We start from the raw sequence: 14,254 nt of genomic DNA on the forward strand, positions 1-14,254 counted from the left end.
TGCTTGCAGCATAATTGTAGTAAGTAGTCCCATATAAATTATATAAATAGCGTTAGGATAGTAAATCCACAATTTTTATTGCTACTATCCAATAATGTGAAATCTAAAAAATAATATTGTGCGCTTACACCCCTGCACCCCACACTGCCTCCGGGAAAAAGTGTCATCTTCCTTTGTATTTGCGCGCGTAGTGTGCGACCTTCAGATATTGTGCGAACTTTCCAACACTATATGTAGCGTACATCAAACAAAATGGGAACAGCTATTGTGTTTACGGAGGCACGTGACTAAGCAAGAGCACGAAGCCCGAATAAACATCGACCCACCCTATGTAGACGATGGGATAGAAGAGCAACACGATGCACGAAAGATAGAAGCCTTAGCCGATGCAATCCACGAAGTGTTTTACGTAGCGTGAAATATGGAAGTGCACGCAGCCATGAACAGGACAGAACGACAAGAATATGACGGGAGCGTACGGGCGACAGAAGGGAACTAAATCCATAGACACCCCAGCATGCTGAAAAGCACGGGCTACGAAAGAGCATGCAGCGGTAAGAGTGCACTAACAGCAATTCTCCCATAGCACCACGGTAGAGCACGGAGCACGGTCGACGGACCAGGCATAAAGCCGCGGGAGACCATAAACGGGATATCACCGAGTATTTGAGCACGATACCAGGGTAGAACCGGATCTTACCGAGCCAGGGAGCACGATACTACGGTAGCTCATAATAGAACGGACGGCAGACCAGCGCTGACACCACAAAATAAAACGATGACTTGGACGGTGGCCAAGACACTAAGCCATGATAGAAATGCGGCCACTGGAGCTGTAGACGCGAAATCACCGAGCCACGGAGCACTATATCAGCGTAGAACCTGAGCTTACCGTGCCACGGAGAACAATAGTGCATTAGAATTCGATTGCACGGACGGCAGACCAGCCACGAAATGGAAGGGGGCTCGTGGTGACCACGATTGTGGAGGACGATGCCGTTGTAGAGCACGATAACATGGGCAATGCAGATGCAATCCGCGAGCACAATACCATAGACAGCAAAACCATATCGCAATTACACGATGGCGTTATAACGCGGTCGATGGAGCCTCACCAAACGAGCCCGATACACGGGTGCTGGAACAACACGACTGCGTGGAGGCTCCAAACCACGGAAAAGCACCCTTCGGCTAGAGTACCAGCTATGGGAGGCGAACGGTCACGAAAGACTGAGTATCAGGAAGCCGGTGCAGCCCACGAAACGTTTGAGAGCAGGAAATAGCTAGCAGCCACGACGCAGTACTAAAAAAACATGAACCCAAAAGAGAGAGCTCTTAACTACTAAGCAGCGTGTGCCACGGGTGAGCAGGGAACCACGAAGCCAGGAAGATCACGGAAGAGCGCCGGCCACTGTAGAACATGAGATCTAACCTGTAGTACGGGGTAACGGAAGCGTTCCAAACCACGATATTATACGGGGCCGAATGAGACTACGGAAAGGCAAGTGATTAAATACACGATGCCAAGATCTACGGGGTGAACCACGCTCTCAAAACACGCGACACCAAGAAGCACTAAGGTTGTGGCCACCTCATCTCCAACAAACCATGCCACTCCGCCGCGTAGCGGCGGCGAACGGCTAGTCTTAAACATCTACTGCAGCAACCTGTCTGTCCGTCACACTAAATTGTCGTGCCTGTCACGCTTTTCCGGACAAATGTAGTTGACATCAATAAATGCATGTGTTTCCCAGTTTACATATGGGGATTTGCACAAAGTCCGAAGGCGGCATCGTTTAAATATTAAATACTTTTTCATAATGCATGTTGTTATTGATATTTGAATACTACAGTAAACGGAGGGCAGGGTGCTTAGCGTACACGTAAGCATGCGTGTTTCCGAGGACATGGTTTAAGTATACTAAATACTCTGTACTCAGTAGGATCTGTGTGTTACACTGACTAAAATGAAATGTCATTTTTTTTACTGCAAAAATATTAGCATTAATAAGTTATCTGAGTGGGTTTCTGGTATTGCTAAATCGTACATGTTACATGTACAGCAGTAGCCGGTCGTGTAGACTGGCCGTAAGAACAAAACTGTGCTTATAAACGTTGTCACTTGATCCACAAAGATATATAGTGTTAGATTGACGTGTGAACAAAAAGAAGTTATATGTGCTGATGACAATTACTACTGTAAGCGAATTGAACTTGACCATTGTTTCCTTAGCGTTTTTTTAGACAACAAAATTCTGATACTTCTTAATAGGTAGACGCGTTGCCGACAAGGGCGTAGAATAAGGTTTTATATGCAGTGGTAAGATAACAGCACAACATGAGAGGTGTAAATTATGGTTTTTATAAGTAGGCCCGTAAAGAAACGTTAATCAACTTAGAGCCTGGAATCATCAATTAAGTATCAAATAAAAATACCGCCGTCAACAACAACAACAGCAAGGCGTCTTGCGTTTTATATATCAAAGGCTATAACCATAACAGGCGCAGATTGGAGTGTCTAATGACTAATTCTGAATCAGCACAAAATGAACACACTTCAAGGCATTAAAAAATGCTACAGCTTGAATATTTTTATTAAATATTCAAACTGTAGCACTTTTAATTTTCTTTCAAAGTAGCGAGTTTGGTTTGCGAAGTGGTTAATAGTCAGTTTATTACAAGCTTAACCAGGCAGTACAAGCGGGTATTTGATGCAAGCTGGACAGATATTCTTTGCATTGATGCAATCTAGGTTTCAGAAACGGCCCGTGAAATCGAGCACGACGCTAAACTAAATATATTATTTAGCGATTTTAGACTGAAGTGCAGGTGCTTCTGGGTGGAAGATTAAGGTACAGTGATAGCCAACAACAATAAAGAGACTTTGCCAAGATCACTAGCGTAATCGTTTATGAGCATGGTAAGTATGATGCTAGGGGCTCAGTCTTTTGTACCGGTAGAAATATTTACACGGCTTACTGGGAGCTCAGCATTTTGTAGTAAATGAAACGCAGATTTATGAAATTAAAGAAGTCGATTTAGGCACATATGGGACTCAGAGGATTTGGACTAATTATCTCGCCGAAGCGAAGCGAAGGCGGGAAGGCAAAAATCTGGAGTAAAACCGAAATTACCGCCGCGTAGCGGCGGCGCTCGGCTAGCTTTGCAGCAATACAACTTCAAAAATATTGGGTCTGAAGTAGGAGATCTCAATACGGTAGTTGCAACAGGACTGAAATGTTAGTGGAAGTGAAAAGGCTATCGTCCAAGGTACTCCAGAGTGGATTAGCATGGTTCAGGTAGCCTCAATCATGGTCCGATTAGTTCGTTCTACCCCGCCATTCTGATAATGGCCATCACGTTCCAAAAGCTAGTATTTTCACGCAGTGACCCGTCACCTACTCCTTACGCAAAGTATCACGGACATCTTCCCGATCTTGCTGAATCGCACAGACTCAGCGAGAGCGTGACTGCCCGGCTGTCACCCGCCCAATGTAGTACACTTTTCAAGTGTCAACCAGTTGGCCAGCGAGGTGTACATGACGACCAACCAAGAGGGTACTTTGTCTGCATTCGAGAAGAGGGAGCTCGTTTTGTACACAGCTGTGACGTATAATTCCTTGGGTCGCCGTCCAAAATGCCAAGCCAATGATTTCCATAGAGATAAACCCTCTTCACGTAGCCCAACGAGGGGAGCCACCACCACTACAGACGCACAATGCGGGGAAGGAGTGCAGATGGAGCGTCTACCAAAATAGTCGAGGGAAATAACGACACTACCGGTTTAATAAATTGCAGTTGCTAAAAGGTATTGAACCAGTAGCTAGTATTTACTAAATAATTCGTTGAACGAAGGCTTCGTATTTCGAAGAACGAACTTCGTTCTTCGAAGTACATGTACCGACTTCTCCATGTTGTGCCGGACGATTTTTAAGACGGACAATCGATTTCTACCAATAAAATTGTTTTATTATTGGCCTTTCTTGTCTCCATGTTAAGCCGGACAGTGCAGAGACGTCACCGTCTCTTCGCAGTCTGAGATTCAATGGAAGGCGCTCATGCTGAAGAAACTGAGGCAGACGAACTCACCCAGCGGGCGAAGCCTGTAGGTCGCCCACGCCTTAACGAGAATGGCGGACGTAAACCGCTTAAACGAAAGGTGGGATCATACACTAACCAACTAAAACTCGATGCAGCGACCCACCTCGAAAAGCACAACGATGTCAAAGCAACGATTAGGCATTTCTGGCCGGAGCTAGACTCACAGCACTACGATAGCAGACGAAAATTAGTTTTAGACTGGAAAAAAAACAAAGCTAAGCTAATGAAGGCGTGCAGCTCGACCAAGGGTAAGTTGCGGAAGAAGGAGAGAAAGGTCGGTACAGCTACCATTATCCCACCTGCAGCCGAGCTAGAAATCAGATGTGGCCTGGAACGCGCCGTTAAAATCTCGCATGAGAGGTTTATGGATCACATTTTTAAGAGAGCAGCTAAAAAACCATGCAAAAGACAGCGAGATCCCGTTTCGAATGGAGCCACCAAATCGACGGGTCATCGCGAAATGGATTGCACAAGGCTGGGAAATGCTCACGCCATCAGCAATCTCAAACGGATTTAAGAAATGTGGATATCCGTATGTAGATTCTCGTCAAATGGCTACTGCTGTTGAGGACGACAACTTTGCTAATGACGTGATCGCCGAGCTCCACAACTTGCATATTGTAGACGAAAGCTACGGTGACATCGATTCTGACGCGGATTTTGATAGACCAGGGTTGGAATCTGAAACAAGCACAGCAAATCAATAGACTCATTTTTTGTTCTGAAGTTCAAATTTTTTTTTATGGATCCAATCGGTGTAGATAGGGTGTCCGGCACAACATGGAGAAGTCGGTATTAATACATGTATTTGTTTAGACTGAAGGATGGTGAAAATTTCCTCCTGATCTTTTGAAGGTTGGCAACAGCCTGTTGCTTTGGCAAAGCTCTATCTTTTAGTAACTGGTCGGAACCATCATCCTAATCCAGGATTAGAAATCCGGGGTCCGTAGCTTTTAAAATTTACCGGTTTTCAAGGAAACTAATTACTACTAATAAGGAGTTGATGCTTATTTTATTCTTAAGTACGCCCGATAAATGAAGAAACCTGGGAATGATAGCCAGAATTGTAGCAAAAACGATTGTTTTAGGAGCTAGGATCGTGAGGTCGAATGTTACATATTACAGGTAAAGTTCGACATGGTGTGAAAAGTTTACACACGATGTCAAATCTCGGGGTAGGGATGCACACTGTACCGGTACATCCAGACAGGGGATTAGATTCTGATCAGATTCATGTCATTGACAGACTCCTCGTTTTGCTGGCGCTCGAAATGACATTGCTTCATTTCCGAGGCGCCAGTTTCTAATACGTGGTCATGCACGTATTTATCCTCTCCGTTCTCTTTCTCTTGGGCCTCGCGCAGAGGACAGACGCTGCATCGAGTTCTTTGAGATCGACGCTGGTGAGCGATGCTCCGTCGATAAAACTTCATGTCTCTTTCAAGCGCAAGAGCATGGAGCTCCACGGACGCTCCGAGTTCGATATCTACGCCACGCCCGTTGTGTTTGTCAACGGTGCTGGGATGCTCTACAACAGCTACGCCACGTTCCATGACGACGACTCCGAGTTCACATACTCTGTCGTGGACGGGTCTGCCTACCTGACTACGACGGACGCCGATGATGTTGAGACGGTTGTGTGCCTTCCGTCCAACACGCTACCGTTCGACGAGATTCTCTCTGCTCTCAATGACGCGACACCAATTCCCAGTGCCTCGATTGGCGACAAGTCTGTCAAATGTGAAAGTGGTACCCTATTCAAGACAACATTTGCTGGATCTCACTACGCTATTTGTGCGTCGGGAGAGGCTGGTTTGACTGCGTATAGTAGTGATTTGGACATCGATGTGGAGTACCTAGACGACCCCGTCAGCATCTCAAAGCCGGACTTGACGGAAGGATCCTCGTCGTGCGAAATTGTGCAGGAGGCAACGTCGTTGACCCCTACAGCGCTCGCATTGGCTACCGGTCGCAAGGTCCCGTCCACCACTTCAAGAAAGCTGAAAGTAGAGGCGCATATGGCCATGGAGTCGACACAGTGTGAAAAATGTCCAACTACTCCTCGTCCATGCATCTTCCTCCACGGTTTAGGCAACCCCAATGATGTCAAGGAGCTACAGGACACCCCGAAGCTAACGCGACGTAAGTTCGGAGACATGCACGGCCACGCTCCTTGCTGTTCCACGATCAAGTACGCTGTGGTGAATACCAAAGATGCCGGTTGGACAAACGACACACTGCAGCACAAATACTGTGACTATGCTCTCTCCATGAGCGACAGTAGCGACGTCGCTACTGGGACCATCGACAAGACAATCATTGTGACACATTCCATGGGTGGACTCGTCCTGGCTCACGCTCTGGCTACGGGGAAGTGTCGGTTCAGTGACACGACCTCGTGGGTGTCACTAAGTCCCCCGATGACTGGCAGTATGGCTGTGGACTATCTCATGGGTGCGTGTCATAATGGGACCAGCGATATTACCGAGAAGCTCTACGACTTGGTCGGCCAGTGTCCCTTGAACACGGCGCGCAAATCAACTATTTACGAGGGTGGAGAGTTCAGCTCCCCGTCTATCGATGCCGCTTACGCGGCAGCGCAAAAAGCGTATCGAAAAAATGTGGCAGCCGCCATGTGCAGCGACAGCTATGTCGGACTCTTCTCGACGTATCAAGCCAAATGCATCTTGGCGGGAATGATGATCCCTCACAAGTCCAAGAAGAACGACGCTCTCGTTGAGTTCGATAGCTGTCTGGGTGGCCTTGATGAGAACCTCTTCGGTAATCACTACTTGGATACATTCTACAGACCGAAGCTAAACCACGCCGATACGGCATTTCTAAATGGTGATGGCATTCTCAAGAATTCACAGAAACCAAGGAAGTGGTTTGAGTGTCTGCAGCTGTAGTTGGCGACAACTATTTTTTCTAAATTTCATTTTGTAAATATTTTAATAAAAAATGTTGCCGGCGTCTACAACTTGATGAATTCGGAAACGTGTTGGTGCGCGTCATGCGATTTGTGCATCTGTGGTAGTCTCTGAAGTTTGATACATCGGAGATGAGCTTGCAACTTCGGCTGGAAGCGTTTAAGTGCCTCTCTTATCGCGTCTACATCTTTTGGGCCGATCTGAGTATTTCCACTGAGGAGAAGCTCTTCCAGTGTGGAATTCCCAGAAGCGTATTGCACCCCATCGACCGTCTCCAGAATAGGGAGACCCAGCTGCGCAATGGCCGTCGCGCGGTCAATCTTCTTCTTGGCCTTCTTCGCTTGCTCCATCTTTCGACCATAAGCTTAGAAAGTGTCGTTAAAATCACAAGTAAAGCCTCCTGTACCTGGGCGTGGATTTGACTTTCAGCTGCATCAAGTTCCGCTAGGAGCTCCGGTGGGGCAGCGTATTTCGTCAGCCCATCCACCAGAATCTTCGCCCTGTGAAGTGTACATGTCGGTGACTATTGTCACATTAGAAATGATGAATACGTACCCACATCCGGAGATTTTGTTGTTGGCAAGTGATAGTGTCTTAAGTGTTGCGTTAAGCGGCAGTGCGTGTGCAAATGCACGAGCGCCAGAATCGTCGATATCATTCTGAAACAGATTAAGAGCTTCAAGAGTCTTGTTGTTGCGCAATGCTTTTGCAAGTGCCACTGCTCCTCGAGAAGTAATTCCGTTCGCTCGTAGGGAGAGAAAAATGAGAGTACAACTCTCAGTTAATAGCTGAGCAAACATTTCCGAGTGGTCGTCAACTCCCTCCGACTGGAGCGAGTTCCATTCCAGCTGGAGAGCAGTCACGTGTGTCTTTGGAACGGTCGAGCACAATAATTGCAATTGCTCCTTGTTCAATCCAACGTTGAAGAGGCTAACAGTATCAGTTAAGTTATAAAGTTTAACAGACGTATTATAAAGTTTGACATACCAAACGGAGCGAGTTCTCGTTGCCAACGGGAGAGCGTAGCACATAGCGCGGCAGTTGCCGTCATCGAGTTGCCAGTTTTTAATCGAAATCTGCTCCACGTCGCTCACATCGTAGATGTCGTTGCTCACCGACGTCTCGTTGGATGTTGCGCCTTGACGTTCTTCTTCATCCGGATGCAGTGGGAGCAACTGGGGATGAGGAATTAAGTTCCGTAACGTGCAATACGCGAGCACATCTCGTCGAAAAAGGTGTGCAGGTGGCAACTTTTTCAAAACTTTATCGTCGAGAGGAACTTGGCGCTGCGCATTCGCCTCAGGAGACCAAACACCACGCGGTACTACAACCATTCTGTAGCGTCCTATTAAACAGTAACGGAGACTGGACTCTCGTCTATATTTGCTGTCTACGAGAAATTTACATGTAAAGTTCCCAATTGTAGACAAACGTTATGCTGTGTTGTGCACATGCGCGCACGTTTTACACTTTTTGGAGAACGCTTTCGAGATAAACTCTTGGCATCGGCAAGAGCTGCAAGGTCCTGGAGGTGCTGTTGCTGCGGATGCGCATCTCTGTGATCCTCCTGAAGATTCGAATTGTGCTATTCCTTCCATGGCCTGATCGATAGCATCGTATAGACACTGTGCAGCTCGTGGATGTGGAACTGCACCACTTAGAATCTCCTCCGGTGTGAGTTTCTGGCCGTAAAAGTTACTGTTCATCTCAGTTCGAGCCGTGATGACAGCTCCATGCAGCGAGATGCCAGCAAAGAGGCCCCTACTGTGCGAATAACTGTAATTGGCGTTGAAGCCACCTCGACTCGCAGCCGCCTGTGCTACTGCATCGCGTCCGTAAGGACCAACCGCCACACTCAGGCCTCCCCCAACGTTTACTTGGGTACGGTGGAACACCTTGACAGCGTTCTTCGAGCCCATGATGATCATAAACTCAATGAGTTCGCCTCCACCTTCCAGACCACCTCCAATACCGGCCGTGCCGATAGCGGACGGGGCAGACCACGAGTCATCGTCAAGCTTGGCGATCACAATACCTGTACCCATCTTGGCTGTAATAAGCAGTCCTGCCTTGATAACGGTGAGGAAGGCAATGCCTTGTGCCCTTTTGAGAAAGTTTACGGGAATGTAGCGGTCGCTATCTGCACCAAAGTCTGGGCGGAAGAAGTTGCCTAGAATGTCAGCCGCAGAGCGACATGCGCTCTCCAGTGACCGACTAAAGGGCAGGTGTAGGCGCGATTTAGCCTCGTGTGGGTTCTCCTTATGACAATTGGCGTATTGAGTGTTCAATCCGTCCTGGAAACACTGTAGAATCGGCGCACAAATCGTGCAGACCCGTTGTGGGTGAGCTGGATCGTACTTTTTCTTCATGCTCTCGTGCGCTACTTGGTCGGGTGAGATCAACATCCTCGCGGGAGAGCAGGAATGACACACACTCGCGCCACATTTGCGGCAATGATGTCTCCGTCGTTTAATCTCGAAAACCTCGCTACAGATAGCGCACTTGGGGTTGTCGGCATACCGATTCATAGTCAGTCTGGACGCTGGTGCTGTAGATGGCGCAGGAACGAGCTCTCCGCTCGTATTACTGGACGTATCGCTTTCAATACTATCACGTCGAATTAATTCAGACGCGGAGTATGGTCGTCTGTCCCCGGACGGTCTCATGGGAGCCACGCCAGAGCTGGAGACTGGTCGTCGCGCATGAGAGGAAGATTTACTGCCTACACCAGAGCTTAAGGCAGTAACGCCTCCTGCTCGCTTGCTCTTGACGTGAACTTTAACTAGTTTCTTCCTCTTCTTGTCGTCCGGGATAAGTCTCGCTAACTGTGGCAACATGTGCTCTAGCATGAGCTCACTGCCGAAATATGTGCTTAGTCTCTCGTAGAAGACTCTGGCGCGTAGCTCTCCCTGTCCAAACTGCTTGCAGTCGGCTTTAAAGGCCGAGACTACCTCGTCGTGGTCCTTATTAGCGCCTCGAACGGCTGCGAGCATTCTCTTGTAGATAAAGGCGGCTTCTTCCCCTGCAGCAGCTGATGGGATGTCAATTTTCTCCTTGTCCTTGCTTTCATCGCGTTCAGTATCGTTTTCTTTACTTTTTTCTCGTTCTTTGTCTTTATCTTTTGATTTCTTCTTCTTGTTCCGGTCCTTGGAGATATTACGACGGCTGATGCCCGCAGACGTGGCAGAGCTGCCCACAGCATGAGTGGAGAGGACGGAGGAGGCGCCAGTGAAGCGGAAGCCGCACTGCGAGCAGGAGCGCATGCCCGTGGAAGCACCAGCGCGACAGGAAGGGCACGAAGCCATGCCCGCACTCGGTACCGTCAGAGTGATGATCAGGCCAGTTCAGCGGGTATTATTGATTTTGGCCAATGAAACGGTTTGGCAATGCAGAATTTTAATCAATCATGAGATGCGTCGCTTCGTAGATAGCTACATTAAATGTATGAACCAATTGGCGGTGACCCGGGTCACCAACTATTATTTGATTATTTAATTTTAGCACCAGGTAATTAAGTACCATTTCTCGTTTGGACTGCGATCCTTTCACTGTTGGCGACCCTCCTACCACAGAACGACGAGCTGGCGGCACAGGTGGCTCGAGTCAGACTGCACCACGGAAGAAACAAAAGCCTCGGAATCGACTTACTGCATTTGAGCGTGCTACTTGGCACTGGGAAAGCTGAGCAGTAAAGCGCAAATCGTTGTCGTTAAAATATTTCTCGATTCCTGCCGAGTATTTAACTTACAATCCGGATGAATCAGCATTCAGCGAGAATAAGGACGAGTCTAGTGACGCTTACAAAGGTGCAAGAAGTACGAAGAGAGAAGTAGCTGTAGGAGTGCAAGCAAAGCGACCAAATGGATGACCTAGGAAGCAACAAGCTCATACAACAAAATTCACATTTATCCTGCGCTTTCTGACACCCCGTCCACAAATACCAAGCAGCCTGCATATCGATGATTCGAATTCGGGCACTTCTAGCAGCACAGTGATGACTAATGACCACGCAGTCGACGCCAATAACAACAATCAGTATCGGCAACCTCAGATATTGAAGGCGACACCACATATTTTAGGAACGACATCATTTAGCTTAACTCGGACGTTGGATCGAAGCTGCAGTGCACCAGAGCTGCAGCAAGGAAAGGATAGTCGGCATTGCCTGATTACAGAAACTTAAATAATGCATATGTTTTATGCCAGAATACGGGTCATTGGTGTGACCCGGGTCACCGCCAACTGTTTCATTTGTTGAAGTGCTCGAACTGCTTTAATGGGCTGGTTGTGGCGTATTTCGCAAGCTTTGCAATGGTACGGAAGACATGATTTGACTTGAAGGCTAACGAGGACTCCATGTCGATAGATGTAGTGGCGACGCAGTCTACGGTCGGACATCGTGTCCGCTGTAACACGCGATAGATTGGCTACTGCTTGTTTACGAAGGTACATTGATAGCCAACAACAATCAAGCGTTTGTATGGATCGAGATCCGAAATTACATGTAGACTTATCACTTTTAGGCATAGAAAACAACATAGTGGAGATTTAGTCTGTGATTTTAAACATGTTGTACTGTAATACCCTGATTACAGAACTACTTAAGCACATAGGATTTCATTTTGTTTGGAATTTTTACAAGTAGGTTCGAGCCTAAACTACTGCCGGGTAGGCTAGTACTATTACTACTGTAGTAGTAACTTATAACAACAACAGCTACAAAAATAGTTGTCGCCAACTACAACTGCAGACACTCAAACCACTTCCTTGGTTTCTGTGAATTCTTGAGAATGCCATCACCATTTAGAAATGCCGTATCAGCGTGGTTTAGTTTCGGTCTGTAGAATGTATCCAAGTAGTGATTACCGAAGAGGTTCTCATCAAGGCCACCCAGACAGCTATCGAATTCAACGAGACCGTCGTTCTTCTTGGACTTGTGAGGGATCATCGTTCCCGCAAGGATACACGTGGCTTGATACGTCGAGAAGAGTCCGACATAGCTGTCACTGCACATGGCGGCTGCTACATTTTCGCGATACGCTTTTTGCGCAGCCGCATAAGCGGCATCAATAGACGGGGAGCTGAACTCTCCACCCTCGTAAATAGTTGATTTGCGCGCCGTGGTTGAGGGACACTGGCCGACCAAGTCGAAGAGCCACTCTGTAATATCGCTTTTTTCATTATGACATGCACCCATGAGATAGTCCACAGCCATACTGCCAGCCATCGGGGGACTTAGTGACACCCACGAGGTCGTGTCACTGAACCGACACTTCCCCGTAGCCAGAGCGTGAGCCATGACGAGTCCACCCATGGAATGTGTGACAACGATTGTCTTATCTATGGTCCCAGTAGCGGCATCGCTAGTGTCGCTCACGGAGAGAGCATAGTCACAGTATTTGTGCTGCAATGTGTCGTTCGTCCAACCAACATCTTCGGTATTCATCACAGCGTACTTGATCGTGGAGCAGCAAGGAGCGTGGCCGTGCATGTCTCCGAACTTCTGTCTCGTTAGCTCTGGGGTGTCCTGTAACTCTTTGATATCATTGGGGTTGTCTAAACCGTGGAGGAAGATGCATGGACGAGGAGTAGTTGGACATTTTTCACACTGTGTCGACTCCATGGCCATATGCGCCTCTACTTTCAGCTTTCTTGAAGTGGTGGACGGGACCTTGCGACCGGTAGCCAATGCGAGCGCTGTAGGGGTCAACGACGTTGCCTCCTGCACAATTTCGCACGACGCGGATCCTTCCGTCAAGTCCGGCTTTGAGATGCTGACGGGGTCGTCTAGGTACTCCACATCGATGTCCAAATCACTACTATACGCAGTCAAACCAGCCTCTCCCGACGCACAAATAGCGTAGTGAGATCCAGCAAATGTTGTCTTGAATAGGGTACCACTTTCACATTTGACAGACTTGTCGCCAATCGAGGCACTGGGAATTGGTGTCGCGTCATTGAGAGCAGATAGAATCTCATCGAACGGTAGCGTGTTGGACGGAAGGCACACAACTGTCGTAACATCATCGGCGTCCGTCGTAGTCAGGTAGGCAGACCCGTCCACGACAGAGTATGTGAACTCGGAGTCGTCGTCATGGAACGTGGCGTAGCTGTTGTAGAGCATCCCAGCACCGTTGACAGACACAACGGGTGTAGCGTAGATATCGAACTCGGAGCGTCCGTGGAGCTCCATGCTCTTGCGCTTGAAAGAAACATGAAGTTTTATCGACGGAGCATCGCTCACCAGCGTCGATCTCAATGAACTCGATGCGGCGTCTGCGAGACAAAGAAGGACGAGAACGAAAAAAATAAATACGTGCATGGCCTAGTAGTGAAGATCGGAAAATGAAGCAATGCCAATGCGATCGCCGTCAAAACCAGGCTTGTATTAAGCCTTGAGTCTTGAATCAAGACTCTTGACAGCCATCGTTAAATATGAAATCTGATCAGAATCTCTGGATGTATCGGTTTTCCGGTCAGTGCACATTTCCGGTCAAGCCAATAATTGGCTAATCAAACCGCCCGAACTCAGATCTATGCTCTAGCTTTATCACGGCGGTCCATGGTTACCGCTTACAGGACTTCGTTTGCTTCAAATTATCGGGTTTTAAACTAATAATATGGCTGCACATACTTTCCCCGGGCGGGACTGATTGATTTTGTTTGGGCGATACTCTTTCAATACCGATATTGCAGCTTCTGCAGCGTTTAAACTACAGCAGCCAACAAGAAATCAATCTACAAAGACTAATCGCTCTCCAAGAGAAAAAGATATCAACTCTGAAATGGTTCTGCTTGCGATATTTCGCACCCAGAGCCTCTGGGCCATAGGAAGTGGAAGCTACGGTTACTGTATGATTTCTATTCTGGATTAGGATGATGGACTTCCGTGTGTGGTCTTCATATCGTTTATTTAGTTTTAAAAAGGATCGCTCAAATTTCATTTTGCGCCACGCAAAGAAAACTCCCTGTTAGCTAGCTGTGCCGAACACGTGTACGAAATAGTATTTGAAGCTTTTCGCAAAGCGTGTACTGTACGCCCTGGTAACGCAGAATCGGCTCAAATATTCACTTAAGTACTTTCGTTAGAAATATGGTACAGTACTGCACCCCGTTTTCGCGGGGGTGGACCATATAGGATTTGCAAATAAATCAGACTCTCGCTTACAAGCAATAGTTCATTTGAATTCAGGATCATCACATCCGGAAGTTTATCAAAGGTC

The 14,254-nt window shown here is 47.6% G+C and overlaps 3 protein-coding genes across 3 annotated transcripts; all 3 read right to left on the reverse strand.

The window, feature by feature from the left end:
* Positions 1-7,075: 7,075 nt before the first annotated feature.
* On the reverse strand, positions 7,076-8,365 carry PITG_05960 (uncharacterized protein; the record flags this gene model as incomplete). The annotated part of the gene is made up of 4 exons (XM_002998140.1): positions 7,076-7,381; positions 7,438-7,531; positions 7,587-7,961; positions 8,019-8,365. 4 exons carry the CDS (start codon positions 8,363-8,365, stop codon positions 7,076-7,078), a joined length of 1,122 nt encoding a protein of 373 aa, XP_002998186.1.
* Positions 8,366-8,464: 99 nt separating this feature from the next.
* PITG_05961 (uncharacterized protein) lies at positions 8,465-10,024 on the reverse strand (the record flags this gene model as incomplete). The annotated part of the gene is made up of 1 exon (XM_002998141.1): positions 8,465-10,024. The coding sequence occupies one exon, from the start codon at positions 10,022-10,024 to the stop codon at positions 8,465-8,467; it is 1,560 nt and encodes a 519-aa protein (XP_002998187.1).
* A 1,745-nt stretch (positions 10,025-11,769) lies between these two features.
* Positions 11,770-12,522, reverse strand: PITG_05962 (uncharacterized protein; the record flags this gene model as incomplete). The annotated part of the gene is made up of 2 exons (XM_002998142.1): positions 11,770-12,366; positions 12,409-12,522. The coding sequence occupies 2 exons, from the start codon at positions 12,520-12,522 to the stop codon at positions 11,770-11,772; spliced, it is 711 nt and encodes a 236-aa protein (XP_002998188.1).
* Positions 12,523-14,254: the final 1,732 nt, after the last annotated feature.

This window comes from Phytophthora infestans, genomic scaffold (assembly GCF_000142945.1).
Source record: "Phytophthora infestans T30-4 supercont1.9 genomic scaffold, whole genome shotgun sequence".
Taxonomy (NCBI): Eukaryota; Oomycota; class Peronosporomycetes; order Peronosporales; family Peronosporaceae; genus Phytophthora; species Phytophthora infestans.